At 38.8% G+C, this 24479-nt stretch overlaps 1 protein-coding gene across 1 annotated transcript in view; it reads right to left on the bottom strand.

The window, feature by feature from the left end:
* The window catches only part of Plscr4 (phospholipid scramblase 4), a 40047-nt gene that overhangs the window by 1779 nt on the left and 13789 nt on the right, over positions 1-24479 (bottom strand). The window contains exons 2-8 of the mRNA XM_005080719.4: positions 18654-18681; positions 17435-17545; positions 8632-8855; positions 5320-5362; positions 3929-4155; positions 2705-2866; positions 677-835 (exon numbers count right to left, since the gene is read on the bottom strand). Coding sequence (XP_005080776.1) covers positions 677-835; positions 2705-2866; positions 3929-4155; positions 5320-5362; positions 8632-8855; positions 17435-17545; positions 18654-18660 — 933 coding nt within the window. The 5' untranslated portion in view covers positions 18661-18681. The remainder of the gene's footprint in view (positions 1-676; positions 836-2704; positions 2867-3928; positions 4156-5319; positions 5363-8631; positions 8856-17434; positions 17546-18653; positions 18682-24479) is intronic.

Here is a 24479-nt window from a genome sequence, read left to right as displayed (position 1 = left end):
AATTGGAAAGAAGATTATATTTAGATTGAGAAACGGATGACAGATAGATAGAAATAATTACATTAATTCATATATTATATTGCCTTTGTAATTTATCATGTGAGCATCCTATTCTAGTAAAAGTAAATAAATCTAAAATATTAGTGAGCACAGCTAATGTGTGAGAATGCAGGTGGATAATATGCTTTTCATATTCATGACCGATTAAACTTTTTATCGTTAACTGGAGGAAAAATCTCAGTGAAACTAAGGATGATGCAACAGTGATGAGCATGATTGCAGTTAACATGCAAGAGGAAAGAGGCAGCTCTCTGTAGTTATTTTATACTAATTATCATGCTATATATATATATATACTAGTTATTATACTAATTATCACAGGACAGCTGCTTTGAAGCAGTGAGAAAAATAACAAAAGGAAATGATGATTTCTGCATACACTGTCTGTATAACACCTTCCAGGTGTGCCCAGCAACCTTTTCTCAGTTAAGATCCATCACTCTACTCTGCAATGCCAGTATTTTTTTTCCTGCTCCAAATGAGTAAACCTAGGTACCCAGCACCAAACCTGTGCCTAGAGGTGGCACAGACGGAAGCTGACTGAGTTTCAAAATGAATCTCTTCTGTAGAATACTGCTTTTCATCAGAAGAAATGAGCCCACAGTGGAAGGCTTACAATGAGGAAGCAAGTGCCGAAGATCATTGCTTTCATCGTCACATCCAGGTCCAAAGGGAAGCGAATCTCAAAGTGATCAGCATCTCCCATTGTTGCTAGAAAGCCATTCCACTTCCTGATAATACTGCCAATGTTAGATGCGCCATCTAGAGAGTTGACCTGCAATGCCAAGAGTGGGACTTTAGGATGGCTGAAAAGCATCAAGGGACATGTCTATGTCCTTTTCTTAGAAGCAGTTTGTGATATTATAATATATAATGCAGGAATAAACACTAACACCATGATTTTGAATGAGGACTCCTAGGATTGAGTGTTCTGAAACTTTTCATAACTGAGCTGGGATGTGTCTTAAAACCCTCAGTCTAGTGACTTTTCCTCATCCTTAAAGATACCTTCTGAGGACTTTGTCAGAAGGCTTGTACTGATGATTAAATTAGTTTATGTAGTGCCGGGGTCCAGCCTGTATCAGTCCTACGCCACAGAGGTCATCTATCCTGGACTGATGTCTTTGGGGTTGTGTTTGGAACCAGCCAAACAGCCCTGGGTCTGACCCTGAGTGGGGGAGTGTGGATCAGGGAAGTCCTAGCTACCCAACACAACACAGCAGCTTTAAGAACAAGACAGAGACATCTTGTTGTTTCAGGAGGGCTCTCAGTCCATACTGGAGACAATTATTCAAGCTACCTCTTAAATAACTTTCTAAATGCAGATGTACTGCTAGAAGATATCTATTATCATGTCTGATGAGGAAACACTTCCTTTAACCCTAGAGATGATTCTAGAATGCACATACACAAACCCTCAAAGTCTTCAGGTATGTCTCACTGGCTCCCAGGCACATCCCACTAGCCCCCTTGATGGGTGAGGGGCCTAGGTCTATTGTTACACAAACTTCATTCTCCATGTGGCCAGGCCATCTGCAGGGAACCAGCTGACATTGGCATCTAAAAGACAATAGGAGATTCGAGCTCCTGGAATTAAGCTGAGGCCTAATACAGAAATGTCATATTCGGGCCCCGACAATGTAGCAGAGGGTGAAAATTTGGGAATGGGAAGTCACTTCCAACCAAGGGGACCTCTAAACAAAACTATGGGATCCATACTATACAGTGAACACCACTCAAGCCTCTGTGGACCAAACCCATCCTGTCTGAGTATATCTATGTATAAAAATGGGCTTCAGCTTCTAAAAGAGGGAAACCCGGCATTTGACAGTAAAAACACCTCATGCAAAGCTTCCATTGTCCCTCAGTAATGGAATGATCACACACAATCTGCAGTGGTAATCTGGTTTGCTAACATTTTCTACAAGACTCTCAATAAGTGAGCAATGTTTCATTACATTACATGGTGATAGAAAATAAAAGCTAGAAAGCTTTGCAGCATGGGAAGCAGGAGAAGGAATAAGTTTAGTATATGCCAAGCCTCATCCTGTTAAAAGGCTTTGAGAAAGACTCCCAAACTTCAAGGCTTTAATCTAACAATTTCTTGGGCAGTCCCTGGGAACTATTAAAAAAAAAAAGAAAAATGTTTAAATTGAGCTATGCATTTTCTCCATTCCCCTTCCCTCCTCCCTTCTGCCCTTCCACCCTACCCCTGTCCCCCCACTCCCAGTTTACTCAGGAATCTTGTCTCCCATCCCCCCCCAGGTAGATTTATTTGTGTCTCTTCTCAGGGTCTTCTTTGTTACCTAGGTTCTCTTGGGCTGTGGCCTGTAAGCTGGTATTTCTTTGCTTTATTAGACCACTCTTTTTCGAGAAAATTATATATATCAAGAACAATTATTGATCCAATCAGGCTGTTTACTCCCAAAAGTTTAAGGTTCTGAATGGGAAAAAAAGTTTTAAAAAGGCAGTGCCACTCACATTGTGGAAAATATCAAGTAACCATGAGGAACCACGTGAAAACTTGTAATTAACCTTTCTTCATGCCGCTTGAATCTTTCACGTGAAAAACTGGTTAAGACAAGGGTGTTTTGAGGTCATAACGGAAAATGCAGAAGCAACGTTTCTTTTTATACATATTTACCTCAAAAACAGAATCTGAACCACAGCCGTAGGTTGCGCATGGACCACGCACTCTCATCACACTCTCTTTCTTCTGATTTTGGATGCTGTAAGAGGCTCTGCATAAGTTCCAGTGTTCTGCAACAAATCCAATGGTGACACCGGGAGGACATTGCACTTCCAGCTGCATATGAAAAGTAACAGAAGCTATGATGTTGTATGTACACAATGCACAACTATGTCATTCATGTGCACACACCTGGACATAATCTTGGTCATTCTAGGGAAAGGGGGCTTTATGTTAGGTACAGATTCATGTTTCCCTGGGGCCATTTTCAGGGTTGTGTTTCCAAAAGCACTCTAAAGAAATGAGTTCATGTTTTACTGTGGGATAAAGAACAGACTTAATTACTGCTGAATTGCTTGATTACTATAGCCATAGATCAGAGCATGACTTGACCCTCATCAGAGAAGCTTCTTGCAAGAGATGAGAATCAACATATACACACACAACTGAAAAATATGCAGAGTAAGAGACTTTGGAGCACTCAGTCCTAAATGGAATGTCTTCATCAACCCCCGGACCTCAAGCCTTAGGACCTATTCTGAAGAGAATGTGAAAAATTCTAAGAGCCAGAGGTGATGACTCTAAGGAAACAGCATCCTCCAGGACAACAGGACTAATGCACATGAACTCACAGAGCTTGTGACACGTGCAGTTTTCTTTTAAGTAATTTTTTTCCGAGCTTGCATACATCACAGGGGAGATAGCAAACCACAATACAGAGCATTTTCACTGTAGGTCTAGCTCTGCTATGGCCAGGGCACTTCAGTCTGGCATTCTATCTACTTCTAAGACTATATAGTTTTTTGGCATAAAGGTGTAGGCTGTTATGGGTACCACAATCAAAAGCACTTCCCAAATTATCATATGGTGAATATGTTGGTACCATTACATACCATCTGACTATAGTCCATCACTGTAAGTAACCTAATCCATCTGAAAATAGCTATTCACAGAACAGACTCAAGTTGTACTTGACTCCCACCTCTCAGTTGAAGAGATAAAGAAAAACTGAAATTCTGTTCTTTGACAGCTTTCTCCCTCCCCACTACCCAGTTTTAGTTTTGTTCTGAATTGTAGGGCCAGAAATCTCCATCCCATGCAGTATATAAAGGAGAAGACCAACCACACTGTAAAGGGCAGATCAGGAAGCAAGTGTCTATTCCACTCCTGTTCTCTGACCTCTTGCCTTGCACAGGAGCAACAGAAGCAACAGCAGGTACATCGGAAAGGCCTCTGCATGGTCATGATCTCTCGGCCCAGGCAGTCAGTGACCCGGAGCACGAAGGGTCGTAGGCTCCGATAGGCATTCCTGGTATAGTCATCTGTGTCTTCATTTACAATGTACACCATCTGGTCTATGTTGTTTTTGATATCATATCTATTATTAGTTTCATAACCTGTCATAACTAAAAGTTAGAATGACAAAAGAATCTTAGATTAGAACAAGTCAAAATAGGCCTCAAGAAGCCTTGGCTTTAAAAAAAAAAGGAAGGAGGGGGAAGGGAGGGAAGAAGAAGAAGAAGAAGAACAGCAACAACAACAACAACAACAACTATGGTTAGAACTGAAAGCAAACAGATTTTTAAAAAATTTTCAGGTGAAATACAACCATGTGATCCATGAGGGTTGAGTATTTTAAAAGTTTAAAACAATTGCCAAGTTTAATATGAAATTATTTTTAAAAGTTTTCCACATGAATAAAAGAATCCAGAAAAATTTCATCACACATCAGAACATGAATTAATCAGCACATGAAACTGATGAAATGACTAGGGATATGGTTCTTGGGGATGAAAAAATAAATCCAGAACAACCAAAGGCCTGTATGGTGCCCAGAGGGGTATGCCCAGCTCCTACCCCAAGAGAGAGTGAGTAATCTGCAGGGAATTGAGATCAGTAGAGTCACCTGAATGAGATCATTCATCCAGACTTCCATAGAACAGCCACAGACTAGAATTCAGCAGTCTTAGATTCTGTTTTCTCTTTGCCACTGACTGCAGTGGGACTGGAGGCTCTAGCTAGCTCAATTCACCTCTCACTTATTCTTGTGCTCATCTGGATAAGAAGAATGTGGAGGAAGAAAACTGGACAAATGATACCAGGGACTAAGCAGATTAGATGTCAGTCCTTTCTGAGTCTAAAACCATCAGTATAGGGAGTAAACTACATAGAAAATTCATTTTTATTGCTTTTGTGAAGATAAGGTAATAGAGGATAGTCTTCTGTCTTTGAATTACTAAAAGCTCATCGACATAAAATCAGGCACTAGGTATAAAATAATACAAATTTCCATCTGATTAAAATACTGCTAATTAAAACACAGTGCCAAAGCCGGGCATTGGTGGTACACGCCTTTAATCCCAGCACTCGGGAGGCAGAGGCAGGCAGATCTCTGTGAGTTCGAAGCCATAGTGGTCTACAGAGCGAGTTCCAGGACAGCCTCCAAAACAATACAGAGAAACCCTGTCTCAAAAAACCAAACCAAAACAAAACAAAACAAAACAAAAAAATAAAACAACAACAACAACAACAAAAACCCACAGTGCTAGTCAATACATAATTATACGTACATTCCAGAGGCTCAAAATGCTGAAGAACATGTATGTTGTCCAACTGTAGGGACAGAACAAAAGCAATTAGAAGACAGATAGCCAGAAGTAATTTTAATATTAGCAAGACAAAAGAATTTGATTGACACAAAATTAAAACGTATCAATGAGGGGCTGGAGAGTTGACTCTGCCTTAAGAACACCAGTTATATTTCCAGAGGATGTGTGTTTGGTTGCCAGAATCCACATGGTTGTGAACATGTAACTCTGGTTCTAGAGAATCAGACATTCACTCCTGGCCTTGATGGCTACCAGGACAGAAGTGGCACACAGATACATATGCAGGCAAAATTCCCATGTGCATGAAGTAAAATAAAAATGACTAAAATGTATCAACTGATGCCAAATACCTCTTTGAAAATGGAATGGAATCTAAAAATTTAATCACTTGAGATTATCTCATCTGCATCCAATTATACAGATATTCGCAGAGGCCAGGTAGTTCCACATTAAAATCAGAGAGCAAGCTTTGTAAGTGTAATTTTGCTATCATTATGAATCATAATCTAAATGTCTGATATGCAGGATGTATTTTCATTGTTTCAAATTGAACACAAAGCATAGTGATTAATCACAAAACAATATCTAATTGTATGTTGTGAAATATTTATTTCTAATTACAGATAAATGAAATTTTCTCTTGAAAAAAATTAGAGAGCTGAATGACATCAGGAAAACATCTGCTTGCTACAGTTATAATGTGTCCAGGAACCCAGGTACATGTAAAGGATCTTAAGTTATTTCCCTGTCAACTTCTCTGAGATGCTCATGTGGGAGCAAGTCAGGATGACTTAACATAGACTAGATACAACATGTGATGCTCTTGTGGTTTTGGGAAGGTGAACAAACCAAAGCAAGCCTGAATAGAACCTCTGCTTCACATTATTTCCAGAGAACCTCTCAAGAGGTTAAACATATGGATTTGCATTCACCTTCATTCACTAATACCAGGTTCTCGCCCAAGTGCATACTTTAGTAGGGATGCATGAGGGTAACACAAGGTGAGTAGGGTCTGGAGAAAAGGGAGGAAACATTCTAAGACAGCAGTTCATGAAAAGAAAAGTGAGGAACACCAGTAGAGAAACTTCTAATTGAACAGTATTGGAATTACTTTGAACAGTTTAATGGATTTTTTATCTGCTCCAATTTAGAACATTCCAGCAGAATATACACCATCTCCTCTAGGACAGACAGATCTTAATCAACGTAATTACAAATCATTTATGTCATTAGACCATTCATAATCGCTGATCATAGAAAGCTGTTTAAAATGTTGCAATGCACCAAAATTCATTAACTAATGAAAGATATGTGAGTGCGGTAACAAGATAAAAAACAACTGACTATGGATGATATTGTGTGATTAGTTACAAAAGGATACAGGAGGAGACTATCCATGTTTAATGTAAAACTTATAAATTAATAAGGGATCGTTTCATATAAGATATCAAAATGGCTTCTACAATTGTTTGCATCTCCTTTTGTAAAATACTAAGAAATTAAAATACATAAATAAAATGAAAAATATTTACTATGTGGTAAAAGTGTCTATTGAAGGGCAAAATGTTCTGATTACTGCTGATGCGGGAGTTTCCTAGGTGCTGTGCCAGGAGGGACTAGACAAACACGTGGCGTCACAGGCAAATACAAGGCTTTGGAAATATTCCAAAGCTTCAGTGAATGGACAAGGGTCCTTGGACGTCTTAACGAAGTATCACATGGTCTGTACTTGTTACCTCAGACCACCTGGCAGGGAAATGACACCAGAGGGAGTAACTAAGAATGTCCACAGCTAGCATCTGTAGGACATGCCTCTGTGTGCCAACAACATGATGGTCATTTCAAGTTTATCCACCAAAACTTCCCACAACGTGATAGTGTGCCCTTGATTCAGCCGTTTCATGGATAGTGAAGACTGCAAGGCTAGAGTTAGTGAAGGGAGAAAGACCAGGCTTGTTTGGCTCCAAATTTTACTTTTTCATTCATTTTAAACTCAAATAATTCCTAAAAGTGAAAATAGAATTCATAAAAAGATACACATGGACTGGAGAGCACAGGCTGCTCTCCGGAGGTCCTCAGTTCAATTCCCAGCATCACCTCCTCTATGAGATCTGGTACCCTCTTCTGGTGTCCAAGCATGCATGCAAGCAGAACAATGTATACATAATAAATAAATCTTTTTTAATACACAAATTTGCTCTCAAAGTAAAAGCAGAAATTGAGATGCCCTTTTCAAATATATTTCATACTTCAAAAGGCCATTTCACTGGGTATAGGAATGGAGATTTCTAGTGTGACTCTGAAAGCCTTTTAGAATAATAAATGCATCTACTGCTTTCTATGAAATGATTTTATATTTCATCAAAAGTTTGCTCAAGAAATTTTAGCAAGAAATTTCATCCATGTAAAATTCAAATGTTTTTATCTAACTCTGTTGACTTTCATATATCAGCAATGCAACAGTCTATCTATGATTTTCAACACAGGTCCCTCCTACACAGACAACTAAAAAACTGATGCATGTCAACTCCAAGACTGTTTGGTTTAACTAAATTAGAACACATAAAATTGGGATGCCTTATGAAACAGTGTATTTAAATGCTTCCATTTTCAAAAAAATGAAACAAGATTTATAAGTTTGAAGGCATTTCCACAATTAGTTTAATCTTATTTTGAACAACAAGTTTTTTTGCAGGTTTTAGATAACATTCATACAAAAACTGTATATCACACTAGGTTTTATTTTGGCTCTGTGATTTATATGTACAAGAAATTGGGAAGTCACTGTGCTGTATAATGAAGACATGGATTTTGGCTTGAAGTAACATCTTATACTTAGACTTATGTGTTAAGGGGTTCAGGAGTGCTGAAGGATCTGAGATGTTGAAAAGAAGCCATGAGTGGAACATTTTGTGCCAGCCCCCCCCCCCCCGCCCCCGTTCCTCCTTGTTTGGTGCTCTCTCCTTCCTTATTCTGTTTTCCTTGACATGAACATTTTACTTGTGACTCTCATTCTTAATTCTCTAATTTCCTTGAGAAAGCCATATTGAATCATTTGAAAGTCAACTCTATTGCTTCCAAACAAACTTATGTATCTTATGAATGCATCCTTGTTATCACTGTTTACCTGTAAATCCACCATCACGGCTCTCAGCAAGCCTGCCTCTGCCACCAGTGACCCATCTCCCTATTCACTCTTGCCAGCATCTTGTTTCCTGTTTGTACCCCATGGTCACACTTCACAGGAAAAGTGCTTTAGATATATTAGGATACCTGAGCTAAGTATTCCAGACCCGGAGGGCAGCTGGGCATAGGAGCCGGCCCTGGCATCCACATTACCGGAGCAGGCTGATTCGTCATAGGATATTTGCCAGGCTGGTACTGGATAGGATGGGCGCCACCAGTGGGATGGTACAAGGGGATGGCACCGGGATACTGCAGAACGTTGTGTCCCATAGGCAAGCCTGCAGGTGGAGGGACAGCTAGTCCACCAGGGCCTGTGTTATCAAACAGATGAAAGTATTATAACTTTAGTGTATTTAGAAGTTATATGATTTTTACAATAGAAAATACCCGTGCAAAATGTTCTTAAAGAAACCATGTCCTTCCGTCTCTTAGTGTATACCCATATATTAACAAGTGTACTAAGGGGATCATTCACATACTAGTTCATCTGATCATCTTAAAACTTGTGAAATAATTATACCTTTGGCACACTGAGAAGCAAGGTAGCCTCTCACTGTATGAAGCTTCTCCTTTACTGAGCATAAACACTCTTGAAACCATTTACTGTGATTTATCTAGGGTTGGCATGTTACATAAATGAAAGTGTACAGTATACAACCTGTGTGCCAGGTTTCTCTCGATCTGCATGTTTTCATCTTCTATCCATGTTATAGTGTTTTCAGTACTTTATTCTTTTATATGACTTGGCAATATGCTACAATATGGAATATACCACGTGGTATGTGTTCTTTAATTCAAGGATACTTGGATTGTATTCCTGTTGGTAATTATAATAACACTGCTATCATCACATCCATGTATACATTTGATATGAACATTTTTTTAAAGACACAGTCTCACTTTGTAATCCCAGATGGCCTGAAACTCTGTAGATGGGGTGGTTTTTACACTTACAGAGGTCTACCTGCCTCTGTTTCCCTCCTGAGTGCTGGGATTAAATATATTTGCACTGGTCTCTCTTTTTGGGCCGGAGATTGAATAATATACTGAAGGACACAGCTAGTATGTGGCTAAAGGAGAATTCAAACATTCTGACTACTTTGGTACTCTTTTCATAGAGCATTTTCACACACAAGCCATTCTATTTTGTTCTTAGTCATCTTTTTCCTTCTCTAGGCTTCCCTGTAGATGAAGTTTCTTTCCAGCCTGATTCTGAAGCCAATTAGCCCCAAATAAACACACTAAGACTTTTATTAATTTATAAACTGTTGGCTGATATCTAGGCTTCTTAGTACTGTCTTCCTCCCCCAGTCTTCTCCTGGTCTGGTAGTCCTGCCTATCCTTCCTGTCTGGCCACTGATCAAGCAATGTTTTATTCAGCAACCAATAAGGGAAACATATATACAAAAAGACTTCCCCCATCACTCCCTCATCCCTTCTTCTTCCGTGACAGCATCCCTCCTCTCCAAATCATTTGCTTTTCTGTTTTTGCATCCCATATGTATTCTATCAAACTACATCCGTCCTCCTCCCCATTCATCTGTTGATGTGTATTTAGGCTAGTTCCATTGTTGATGGACATATAGGCAAGTGTCTCTGTGGCACTGTGACTTAGAGTTCTTCAGGTACACAACCAGGAATAATATGGCAGTTTTGTTCATCTTTCTGAGAGCTCCATAGTGATTTCTAACATGGCTGCATGAATTTACATGTTCAGACCACCAGCAGTATATGAAGATTTCTCTGAATCCTCTCCAACATTTGCTGTTGTCTTTCTTTCTTTCTTCCTTTCTTCCTTTCTTTCTTTCTTTCTTCCTTCCTTTCTTTCTTCCTTCCTTCCTTCCTTCCTTTCTTCCTTCCTCCTCCTCCTCCTCCTCTCTCTCTCTCTCTCTCTCTCTCTCTCTCTCTCTCTCTCTCTCTCTCTCTCTCTCTCTCTCTCTCTCTCTCTCTCTTCCTCTTTCCCTCCCTCTCTCCCTCTCTTTCTCTCTCTCTAAAAATGTAATGGCCATTTTGACTGGAGTAACACAGAATACCAATGAAGTCTACTTTGCATATCATTGAACCTAAGGATGTTGAACACCTTTTCAAATATTTTAGGGACTACTCAGATGCCTAAGTGCATCAAACAATTTGTACAAGTCTGACTTGAGTTCAATCCACAGAACCCAGTGAAAAGAGAAACAACTTCAACTTCCAAAGTTGGTCTTTGACCTCCACACTCACTCTGACCCTTGTATGCTTATACCCACTGCCCCCACATAATGAAATGTTAAAAGTGTCTTGGAATGTTTGTATTTGTATTTCCTCTTCTGAACTGTCCACTCATGTCATTAGCCCATGTATTGACTAGGCTTTTGTTCTTTTTTTTATTACTCTAGATACTAATTCTCTGCTGGTTGTGTAGCTGGCAATATTTTCTACACTCTGTAGGCTGGCATATTCTGTTGTTTGTGGCCTTTGTTGTGCAGAACCTTTTCAATTTCATGTGATCCCACCTGTCAATTCTTGGGAGCATTTCCTGTGATAGTGAAGTCCTTCTCAGGAACATGTTGCCTGTGCCTTTTATGTTAAGCGTTTTTCTTCAGCAGTTTCACAGACATCTTTGATCCACTTTTGTGTATGTGTGTATTCAGGGTGAGAGATACAGACCTAATTTCATTTGTTTCCCTAGCATCATTTGCTGAAAGAGGTTGTCCCCGCCCCCAAAACAAACCCAATGTATGATTGTGACAACTTTGCAATTTTGGAGGCTATATCTTTGGATTTATTTCAAAATTCTCTTCTACTGGTTTATGTGATGACTAATCATTGGTTGTCTACTTGATACACTTGGAAAGAGGAAACTTATACTGAAGAATTGCTTTTATCAGACTAGTCTGTGGGCATCTATGGTCTATTTTCATGGTTGGTTATTGAGGTTGTGATGTGGAATGGCCCAGGCCTCTGTGAACAGTGCCATCCTTGGGATGGTAAACCTGGGTCCTACTGGGATTTGTACATGGAAGGTAGCTTTGCAAGACAGAGGAAAGAAGTAGTATTCCCTTAATGTCTCTGCTTCAATTCCTGCTTTGAACTCTTGCCCTGGCTTCCCATCTATAATGGAATAGTGGACTGTGACCTGTAAACTGAAATAAACCCTTTACCTGGCCATGTTAGTTTTGGTCAGTGTTTAATCTCAGCAACTTTTAGACAGTAAAATATGGTGTTAAATTTCATTTGTGACTACAGGTCTTTAATACAATTTAAGACTATGCATTTGAAATCTCCATCATTATTTTTCTGCCTTGGAAACTTTAGCCTATTCTGAAAGTTTTGCTACTATGGCATTTTAGGATTATATGTTTTAGTTTTATGAAGAATACATTGAGGTTTTGCTGGGGATTGTGTTCAATATGAAAATCATTTTCAATAATATAGCCATATTTATAACTTCAGCTGACAATTCATGGTCATTAGAGGTTTTGTGTCTTCTTCCACTTATTTCCTTAGTGTTTTCACTGGTTGTAACTTTCATGGTCAAGGGTTTTATTCTTACTTGTTTTATTATATTAAAGTCACTGTGAATGGCATTTTCCTGGAAAGCTGTAATTGGTCTATATAAGGCAACCTTTTTTTTAATGCTGTTTTTACATCACACTACTTTGCTGAAAATGTTTATTAGGGCTAAGTGCTTCCTGATTAAGTTCTTAGGGTCTTTTAAATATAGAATCATGTCATCTGCAAATAAGAGTACGTAGATTTAGCCCATTCATTTTTGTAGTCCTTGTATTTCTTTCTGTCATTTTACTGCTCTAGCTGAGAGTTCAAGCACTATACTGAGTAAGATGGAGAGAGTGAGCATCTTTGCTTCACAAGACAAAATACTCTCATTTTTTCCTGTTTAGTATAATGGGCATTTTAGAAGGAATCTATATATCTATGATTGTATTGAGGTGTTTCTTCTATTTTGTAGTTTCCTCAGGGATTTTATCAAGAAGGGATGCTGGACTGCATCCTTTTTCTGCATCTGTATTTCTTCATTATCTAACATTTACTGTACTCTTAGGTGTATTACATCTATATCCCTACTGCATAATAAGCAACTATGGAATCATAAGTAAAAATGGGAACACTCACTAGGGCATCCTGTTGAGGGCCTTGGGTCTAGCAACTCTAGTGATAACAGCTATTTGAGTCCTTAAGTTACACACACACACACACACACACACACACACACACACACATTTACTTAGCAGGATTAACCACTGCTAAGGAAAATCAGTCAGTACAAGAAAGACACAATCCCAGAGCCTGGAGAAATTTCTTTAAACAAAAAAATAGAGAAAAGATAGAGTTTTTTGCATAACCAGTTCTGTAGAGGCTTAAAGCCTTGTGGCGTAGACACTAAAGAAGAATAGCTTTTGAAGCCAAAGGAATCTGTGACATCCCAATCTACAATAAAAAGCTTACTAATAAGGTCATAAATTGCAAAATCAATTCCCTAATATTATCTCAAAAACACAGCTATGAAGTAAGAATTATTTAGGAAACATTCATCATATCAGCTTCAAAGATCATCAGCTATGACTGAGGCTAGAAACAGATAGACCTACACACACATTTCCATCTTTGGAATTCTAGGGCATATTCATGCTTGTAAGAAAAGCAATGACATGTAAGGTCATCATCAAACTCATTATCACAGATGGGCATTTAAGGCAGTCTCTCCACTATTGCTTAGTTTGCCTGTTGGTGTCATCCTTGTAGATTTCTAGGGGTTTCACTGGTGCCAGATCTCTCCTTAAACCTATAATGACTCCCTCTATTATGGTATTTCTCATCCTGTTCTCCCCCAATTTAACCTTCTTGCTCCCCCATGACCTCCTTTCGCCTCTTCTCCCTCTGTCTTTTTCCCATCTCTCACTCGCCTCCCACTCTGCTCCAAATTTGTTCAGGAGATTTTGCCTCATTCCCCATCTCTAGGGTACCAATGTGCCATCCTAGAACCTTCATCAAGTGACCGATGGAAGCAGAGGCAGACACCCACAACTAAACACTGAAATGAACCCCTGGAGCTAAGTGACAGAGAGGGAGGAGTGATGAGCATAGTGGTAAAGAATGGGCTGGTGAAACCAACAGAAACAGCTGACCTGAATAAGGGGGAGCTCTTGCACCCCAGACCAACAGCTGGGAGGCCAGCATGGGACTGATCCAGAACCCCTGAATGTGGGTATCAGTGAAGAGGCCTGGACAATCTATGGGGCCCTGGACAGTAGATCAGTATTTATCCCTGGCATACAAATGGACTTCGTGTGTACCACAAAGAAGGATGCTCTCTCAACCTGGACTCTTGGTGAAGAGCCTAGGCCATGCCCTAAATGAAATGACAGACTCTGGATATCCCCTATGGGGAAGGGAGTGGAGGGTTTGGAGGCTGGATGGGCTGGTGGGGGGGTGAGGGAAGAGGGGAGGGAGAGGGAGCTGGGATTGACATGTGAAGCAAGCTTTTTTCTAAAAAGAAGTAATAAAAGTCAATAAAACTATAAAAAAGGGAAAGCAATGGTTATTATAAAACAAGTAAATGCTGAAATCACAGAAAAATGTACAGTGTGTTAAGGTATGAGAAGAGTGGCTGTTAACCTATGCAGACCAGATGGACTATGAGGTATGTTCTGACTCATTCAATGTGACCCTCCCTGGGGACAAAAGTTTTTATGAGAACATAGACCAGAAGAACTGTACAAAGGGTGCTTAGCTCTGAAGAAGTAAGGACTGAGTGTGGAGTGTTGGCAGACTAGGCTAGTAATAAGGTAGGTAAGAATGTGGGCAAACCTTATGCTTTTTCATTTAGAGCCTGAAGCTTGTGCCAGCAGAATGGAGAATGGATGCTTCCATTTGTAATCCTTACTACAAAATTACATAAAGCAGGAGGCACTTGCCAGAGTACAGATGTAAAGAAAGGAAGTTGAATTGCGACAAAGAGAGAATAAAACTAAGAAATCATTAAAACTGATATTTAAAAAGTGTGCTGACTTGGTAGTGGACTGCTTATTAAGGAAAGGTCCCAAAGTTTCAGTTTTGTGCTCCTACATGCTGCCAACATGTGGAAAAAGTACAAATTACGAAGTAAGGTGTCAAAGTTGGTTTGATGATTATGTTTGAGAACCTGTAGTTATGCAGATAACATGATCTACAGGAAGTAACAGTTTTGATTCTAAAGTGTAAGTGATGACATGGCTCCGGACGGGATTTACAAGTACTTTAAAGAACCAAAAACTAAGCTGGAGGGAAGCAGAGGGAGGCAGATTTTTGTGAGTTCCAGGCCAGTATGGTCTACAGAGAGAGTTCCAGGATAGCTAGGGATGTTACATAGAGAAACCCTGTCTCATAATAAAACAAAACAACAAGAAAAAGAATACAAGACTAGTGGGATTGTCAAGATCACTTTATGAGAGACAGTTGAAAGAAATAAGGTTTGAAGAGAAGGGGGGCCAGGAGGGACCAAAGAGAATGCCAAAAAACTCTTGGAAAACTAAGTATTAAGAATAAAGATAAGCTCTTGGTAGACTGATAGTATAATTAGATGATTGAGAGTGGTATTAAAAATGATTTTAAATCAGAACTAAATGAGAGTAAAAGTGAGTAGCTAGAGGAGAGACACTTTGAATTTGATTTTATCATGAAGAATGAACTTTAATTCCCAAAAGAACGAGTGTAAGAGCACCCACCTGAATTAGAAGTCAGTGATCCTTCCTCAGATTCTCAAAACTCTCATTTAAAGAATACTGATCATTATATTATGTAAATGAGTTAACAGCCATATCTTGTACTTTTAATATAAAAGCACCTGAAGTAGTAAAATTTTGTGATCAATAGCCAGAAGAAAAGTAGAATTTATGTTAAGGACTTATTCAATATGGTGTTTAAATTACTATAACTGTATACCAATTTATATACATGAGTGAGTTTTGTTATAAGGACATGTTAAAAGTGAAGAAGGAAAAAAAACGGTAAAATTATGTGTAAGAAACTAGCATACTATGCTTCCATCCCAGTTGGAAACTGCCCTTAGGGGTTTTGACTTTTTCTGCAGGAAAACAAACTGAAACAAAGCAATCCATGTTTAACTTTGTGTAACCACAAGACCTCACATTCATCTACAGAGAACTCTAGTATGAAGCCGCCTATCAATTGCAGTGTGAGAAACTGCCTATGAGAATTTCATTCCTAATAACCCTTAATATTGCCATTGTTTTTCATTTCAAGAAATCATGTCATTTTTCTTTTGAAATGGGTGCCATATAACAATGGTTTATTTCTTAGCTATTCTTTCAATAAACAATACTGGACAACATTATTTTTGGTTGGAGAAAACATTCAGGCGTATAATAGAAATTATAATTACATTTGAATTTAAGTAATTTCATTAAACCAAATGTTGCAAATATATTATTTCTGTGAATTATAAGAACACAATTCATGTCAAAAAAATTGACACTCCCCTGAGCTGTTGTTCATGTGGTACCAGAGGCATGCAAAACAAGATAGTTTATGGCCACTGACTGCTCTTGGTCCCACAACTGAACTTGATGGTGCAATCTTATTGCTCCAAATACAAACAATACACTTTTTATATAGAAATAGATACAGAAATCTAGCTGTAACTGAACTGGAAGCATCTTCCTTGATAGGTGTTTTTCACACTGCCAGAAGATGCTATACAGGCTGCTGAGACAGGGAGGCCATCAATTGTCTTACCCAGCAATATACCCTAGGAGTAACAACACTGACTTTCCAGGAAAAATGTGCCCACTGGTAAAACAGAGGCATGATTATGATGAGGGATAAGGAGGCATGAAGCAAAAAGGCATCTAGTTGACAGTACAGTTGTTGCATTCATAAACTGACTGCACCTGTGGCTTACCTGCTCATGAGACAGACAGACAGACACACACACACACACAAACGCACGCACACACGCACACACACACACACACACACAGACGCACACACACACACAGAGGGTTGGGGAGAGGAAGAAGGATCTAACTAGGAGGGCACTTCCAGGGAAAGAGTAAAGGGGAAAAGAGTAACACAGATGAAAACAAATGAGATTGACCACAATTCACCAGATTCACATGTGTGAAACTATCAACCAGTTTTAAAGGATATGGTCTAGCCACTAGGCGGTGATCACAGTGACTCTTCACTGTAGTGACAATTCATTAGCAGTATATTTGTCAATGGATACATTTTCAACTCACCTGTTTAATATAAAGACTGTCTCCTGGGACTGAACAGGGCCTTCATCTGCTAGACAAGATTCTATCAATGAGCTAAATTCCCCAACCCCACCTATTTTTGAAACAGAGAAAAACAAGTGCTTTCCGTAGTGAACAGAACCTAATTTTAACAACATTTACTTCTTGGAAATGGTGTAGTTACTTCCTAAAATGACTACACTATCTAAAATTTACTTCAGTGCTGTGTGAGAACCCCTCCTCCTGAGTATCCATCAATGGTCTTAAGACCCAAAATATATATGTCACAGTGCCTTAGTCAGTGCCCACAGCTATGCCCTTCTAATTCTTTGTCACCTCCCGCCATTTACCAGAGATTAGCAAACACTTGTGTAAGAAATAGGGATTTTTTTCTGCTATACATATTTCCATTTCTCTTTAACTATCAAATTATATAGCAAAGCCTGCTTTAATCAATCATAGCTCCCCTCCAATCCCTGGTAGGACCAGACAGTAGCATCTTCAAACATTCCCACAACGTTCTCTTCATCTGTCCACTAGGAATACAGAGAATGTTATCCTCACTTTTACAACTTCCTTCCTCGGTGCCCTCCGAAGCACAGCCTTGGTATGGTGTTCTGGAGGAAGATTTTTCTTGCAGTTTACCTTACCTGGCACAAAATGGGAATTGTAGTCAGGTGGGGGATCAGATACTGCAGTTGGTGACATTGTCTGATTTTCCATTTCTCCTGTAGGCAGCTCAGGGGCTGTGGGGACCACACCTTCAGGAAGAGAGGAGCACAGTAAATAATAACATGATTGCGAAATACACTTTTCCCTCTTATAAGCACCAGAAAATACACTCATATTTCTTATGAAAAATGCCTATTAATAAATTTTGTGAACTTTAGATTGAACACAGTTTTGAAAAGGAGACTAACTAAGCATTATACTGTGCTTGTGGCTGCAGTCTAAGCTTTGATGGTCCTGCTTCAGCTGACCACCTGCTGACCCCCACCTACAGAGTTAATCCCTCCCACACAACTGGGATTCTTTCTCTATTATGTGAGAAACACTAGAAATACAAAGCTGAATCTTCATAGTCTTTTGGAAGTGTGTCTAAATCCACCGTTTGATCACGGTGGTTGTGGCAAAGGCAGTGCAGAAACCAGTTCATGGTGTTATACGTTGTTATCTTGGTGACATTAAAGGAAACTCTTACTTGAGTTTCTTACTCACTATAAGGAAGGGTCTCAATTGCTTAAACAGATGATTGAATTTTATATCAGAGAAAACAAAGGACTATAACTGTGATGTTTCTCTTCTTATACCATTTTCTAAAAAGGCAGAGTCAACATTTCACTCTACCACATCCTGGCCAAAGGCCACAGCTTTTTCTGTCTGTATTTTCTCCAATCTTTCTCAACATTTAGAGACCTTTCAGGCCTATGTGCAAACATGAGCTGCTTTTACTCATTTTCTTACAGAGGGTTAATATGTACAAACGAACTTACATACAAATATATATATATATATATATATATATATATATATATCCTAACTAGTCAAATATTTCAGAATAAAAACTCATCCCTTCAAAGAAAAGCAATCATGTAATTTACATGTGAAGGCAAAACATTAAAAAATAACAAATAATGGGGCTGGAGTGAGGGTTCAGCAACTAAGAGTGGTTATTACTTTTGCAGAGGTCCCAGGTTCAGATCCCAGCACCCCATGAGGCTGCCCACAACCTCCTGTGGCACCAGTTTCATAGGGATCAGGATTAGACATATATGGCCTCCATGATCATTAGAACCCACACGTGCAAACTCAAACACACACACACATTTAAATAATAAGATAAATCTTAGGAAATTAATAAAATTGTACCTGACATTTTTATGAATTCCTATTATACCTGAAAAAGAAAATATGTTAATACATTTTTGTAGACATATACAATATATGTATATAACAACAGAGATACTAGAAAGTTTACAAACTCAGAGAACCCAAACAGCTCACTACTGAATGAAAAATGGGTCAAGACAGGAATCAAGAAGAAAATTTAAACCCTTTTAGAATTGAATGACAATGAAAATACAACATATCTAAACCTATGGGACACAAGGAAGTCAGGTCTAAGAAGTAAAATTATAGCACTAATTTGTACATTTTAAAAAGTAAGAAACCCCGGAAAATTGTGTATTAATATCTTAGTGACAAATGTTCTAGAAAAGAAAAAAACAAGTAGCACCCCCAAAAAGTAGAAAGTGAGAAATAATCAAATCCAGAGCTGAAATCAATGACTAGAAATAAAGAAAAAGATATACAAAGAGTCAATGAAGTGAAGATTTGGATTTTTGGAAAAATCAACAAGATTCACAAATCAGTAGCCAAACTAATTAGAAGAGAGAGAAGATACAAGCAATTGGAGGTGAAGAGGGTGGATGCAACAGAAACTGAGGAAATTCAGAGAATCATAAAGACATATTTTAAAAATCAATATTCTTTCAAACTGGAATACCTCAAAGAAAGGAATGAATTTCTTGATATATACAATCTACCAAAGTTAAGTCAAGATGAAACAAATTATTTAAAAAGATATATAACCCCTAATGAAATAGAAGTAGCAAAATCTCCCAGCTAAACCTAAAACCAGCAAAAGAAAAAAAAATCAAGGCCAGACTGATTCAGTGCAAAATACTACCCGACCCTCAAAAACACATTATTCCAAAAAGTATAAACTGATGGAACACTTCCTAATTATTTTTATGAAGCTGCTACTATCTTGATATTAAAACACACAAAGAACTGGAAAAATAAAGAAATAAAATTATAGACATAGATGTAAAAATTCTTTATAAACACAGATGTAAAAATACTTGCATACAGAATTCAGGAAGACACCAGCAAGATTATCGACCATGACCAAATTGGCTTCAGCCCAGAGATTCAGGGTGACTCAACATACATAAATTAGCAAACTAATCCATTATATAAACAGACTAAGATTTAAAGAATACACATGATAATCTCATTAGATGCAGAAAAGGTCATTGACAAAATTCAATGATCCTTCATGATAGAATTTGAGAAAATACTGTTTGTTGGGTTTCCATAAGCCCCTACTCTGATTGGCTGGGCATAGTGATATTGATGGCCACCTAGAATAATATCAGTTCAGAGACAGTGTATAGTAATTTCTGAATGGCATGCTTATTTCATTTTCTTTTGTATACAGCTATCCTGAAATAAAACTCACTTTAAAAGATCCTTTGAAGAAGGGGGGATGAAAAAGTAATAGTACAAATTTCAGTATTATTCTTATAGGGTGCTTCCTCAAGAAGAATTGGCTTCTTCTTCAATCAAAGAATTCTGGTTCTACAAGCTGACTGTACTGGCTAGTTTTATAGCAAACTGACACAAGCTGGAGTCATTTGGGAAGAGAGAAACTCAACTGAGAAAATTGCCCCCACCAGGCTGGCCTATGGTGCATCTTGATTGGTGATTAATGTGTAAGAGCCCAGATCACTGTAGGTGGTGCCATCCCAGGCAAGAAAATTACAGAATGAGCAAACCTTGGGAGCATGCCAGTAAGTAATACTCCCTTGTGGTCTCTGCATTGGTTCTTGCCTCCAGGTCTCACTATGACTTCTCTCAACCATGGACTGTGATGTGAAACTATAAGCTGATATACACCCCTTTTGTATCCCTTCCTTAAAGCTTTAGAAATAAACTAAGAATAATGAGATCAAGCAAAGTGTGCACACACATCACCTCAAAGGATGTAGGTTCCCTTTTCTTTCCCTTCCCTGGCCACTAAGGCCTTTTCTCACCAACCTAGAGTCTCTTTTTTTTCTTATAAAATTTCACAATACCATTTTAGCCAAAATATTATATAAGCAGAATAATTTCCAGTTGGTACAAGCAAGAATTCTGTCATCTTAATCCTCCTTTAATAGTCAGTAAATTGTTTCAGATGTTCTGTCTGTCGGTAGCAGCAAAGCACACCATACATGGAGACCGAATTCTCTATTCATTTTGTCTGGAAATTAGTCCTGGAAGCTGAGCCACATCTCCACAGTTCAGTGCACCAAGGTCCAGAAAATCCTTCTGAAGCCTTGGCATTTGGGAGCATATGATTCACACAGGGTATCTAGAGCTGACTGGAACATAACAGAGAAAGAAAGGAGTCATGACACAGAAAAAGCCTGGTAGGACAAGGATTCCCTTCCTTGCAAGGCAGCTTCTACTTCAAATGACATCTGGCAGGAAAAGAATGACTATTAAATATCACAACATTCTAACCGACCTATGCTGTCGTTCTATTATTTTTATATAATTTATTTATTTTTAATTTATTTATTTTTATTTTATGAGCATTGGTGTTTTGCCTGCATGTATGTCTGTATGAGGGTGTCAGAATCTCTGGACCTGGAGTTAAGACAGTTTTAAGCTACCATGTTTGTGCTGGAAGTTGAACCTGGGTGCTCTGGAGGAGCAGCCAGTGTTCTTAACCACTGAGCCATCTCTCCAGCTTCTTTCTTTTCTTATACATAATTTTTGTGAAACTCTTATATAAACAGGGTAAGTTCCTGTTGAAGGATATTTGTACAGTATGAAAGTGTATTGCTGTGACCGGCATAATTAAAAACTGAATGACCAATAGCTAGGCAGGAAGTATAGATGGAGTTCCCAGGGAAAATAAGTAAGAGTAAGAGATGATCAAGGCACAGGGAGATGCCAATGAAACACTGAAGGGAGTTGGACATATAGAATAAAATAAAAGCAAAAGTCACATGGTAAAATGCAGATTTATAAAAGCAGGTTAAAGTCATTTAAGTTATAAGAGCTAGTGGGACGCTAAGGCCGAGCGTTCATAATTAATAGTAAGTCTCCGTTTTATTATTTGTGAGCTAGCAGCCCAAAGGAAAGTCGATTACAATTTCTAGTTGCCACAAGCAAGGATTCTGTCTTAATAGTGGAATAGTCAGTGAATTAATAGAGATATTCCTGCCACTCAGCATCAGCTGAACCGCCTGAGACACTGACGCTGTAGCCTACTCTTAAGTTTCACTTCTAAAAACCCTGACATAATGTAGTGTCCCGTAAAACCAGAAGTGCCAGCACACACATGGAGATTGGAAACTTTAGTCACAAGACCCAAGATGGTCAGAAATTCACAGTGAAGCACTGGCTGAACTCTGTACTGATCTCTGGGGCAGAGATGTTTGCTTCATGAGAATCTCCTCACAGAGGCAGAGGCTTAGAGACTGGAATATGCACTCTAAAACTGCCATTTGCCTGTCTCTGAAGCTCTCATTCCCAAGAGCACCAAAAAAGAATGAAAGAAATCATGAGTAGACAAACAGTTCCTTCTGCTTCTCATCAGTCCAAGAAAATAGTTAAGTTAGCAAAGACCTGTGACAAGTACCCATATCTCCTATCTGCTTGGAGAATCTAATGTTGAATCTCTGAGCCATGATAACATTTATCCTTTTTTATCTTACTTAAAGACACCTGGAGGTGAAAAGAAGACTGGGCAGCACTCCCCCCCAGTAGTACATGCCAGCATACACACACAATGACAGCACATACCCAGGTCTATTTATGATGGAGGTGACCATGATGACCAGCCTCTTTTTCAGATTGCCCTGTGCATCACAAAGTGTAGAAGCTGGATCAGCCTTAAAGAACTGCTGTAAAATGGATATTTCCATGAAGACAATGTCAGGACCAGAGAAGAACCCTCAGTAACTCTATTATTATCGATTCACTGGTAAATTGTACATAGGCAGCAACACTGTTTAAAATGCTCTGTCACTTAGTCACTCAGCATGTCCCACTAAATGACTGCTATACTATGCTGGGGTCTGGGCAGAGAATTGACCTCTCCCAGAGACTGAAGTTCTAGCATACAGAATTGTAAGCATACAAAAGAACATGTTCTCTAACTGTAGACAAATAAGTAACAAATGTTGGCTAACAGAATTTATTTTATCAAACTGTATTTTACAAAGAATAAAAAGTTAGCTACAAATCAAAACAACTCTGAGATCCCATCTTACATCTGTCGGAATGACTAAAATCAAAACCATAAGTGACAACTCATGCTGGAGAGGTTGTGGAGCAAGGAGAACACTCCTCTATTTTTAGTGGGAGTGAAAACTTGTACAGCCACTCTGGAAGTCAGTGTGGCAGTTTCTCAGAAAATTAGGAATCAATCTACTACAAGATCCAGATATACAACTCTTGGGCATATACCTGAAAGTTTCTCAATCATACCACAAGGACACTTGCTCAACTATGTTCATAGAAACTTTGTTATAGCCAGAACCCTGAAATAAAATCTAGATGTTCGTCATCCAAAGGATGGATGAAGAAAATGTGGTACATTTACGCAAGGAAGTATTACTCAGCAGTTAGAAACAAGGACACCAGGAAATTTGAAGTAAAATAGGAACTAGAAAAAAAATCATCCTGAGTGAGGTAACTCAGACTGAGAAAGATGAACATGCTATGCTTATAAGTAGATAATGGCTGTGAATTAAGGAGAACCATGCTGCAATCCACAGCCTCAGAGATGCTAGGTAACAAGAAGGGTTCACAGGGGACATCCAGACTTCCCTGGGAAGGGAAATAGAAGAGGTTTTTGTGAGTTGACTAAAGGTGGTTTGGGATGTGAACATGAGCAATAAGGTTGGGGAAATGGGGAATACTGAAAGGTACTACTGGATATGGGGGTACATTTCCAATTCAGGTAAAAATTTGGCACAAGTCAATCTCCCAGGAATCTACAAAGAAGAACCCAGCTTAGATTCCTAGAAATAGCATATACAAGAATGGTGCCAAGCCCAATTGTCATCCAAGAGGTGTCATCCAACAACTGATGGAAACAGACGTAGACTCACAGCCCAACATATGCAGAGTTGGGGGAATTCTCCAGAAGGGAAGAAGAAATGGTTATAGAAGCCAGAAGGGTCAAGGACACCACAAGAAAACTCACAGAAACAACTGACCTAGGCACTCTGCATATATGTTACCATTGTGTAGCTTGATCCTCTTTTGGGACTCCTAACATTGGGAACAGGGGTTGCCTCCAACTTCTTTTACAGGCCTTTGGAACCCTAATCCTCTTATTGGGTCACTTGCCCTTAACACATGGAAGGTGCTTAGTCTTACTGCAACTTGAAATGCCATGTTTTGTTGATACTCATGGGAGACCTGCTCTTTTTAAAACATAAATGGAAGAGGAATAGATTGTGAGTGGGAAAAGAGGGAGTATTGCAGGGAGGGACAGGGAGGAGAGGAAGGAGGAGTAACTGTGGCCAGGATGTAAAAATGAATAAATAATTTTTTAAAAGTTAGCTACATTAAAGATCTTTTTGAGATAAGGTCTCACAAAGTAGCCTAGGCAAGCCTAGAATTCATAGTATATCCCAGGTTGTCCTTGAACTTACAGAGAACCTCTTGCCTTTGTTTCCCAAGTTCTGGGGTTATAGTCCTGAGTCACCATATCAAGCTCATTGTAGTTTCAACATCAATGTTCTTGGACTACAGAATCCACTACACAGTCCGCACAGTTGAAAACCTATGTGTTGTAAGTGATACTGTATTTGCTTGGGAGTCATATTATATTTGGTAAATGTGAAAAGCTCAAATAAAATACTGTGGTTCTTTTCAGTTGTTCACATTTAGCCTCATATGTCTAAA

This window comes from Mesocricetus auratus, unplaced genomic scaffold, assembly GCF_017639785.1.
Source record: "Mesocricetus auratus isolate SY011 unplaced genomic scaffold, BCM_Maur_2.0 Super-Scaffold_100691, whole genome shotgun sequence".
Lineage (NCBI taxonomy): Eukaryota > Metazoa > Chordata > Mammalia > Rodentia > Cricetidae > Mesocricetus > Mesocricetus auratus.
Note: the sequence above shows the minus strand (reverse complement) of the source record. Positions and strands in the feature narration are given on the sequence as shown.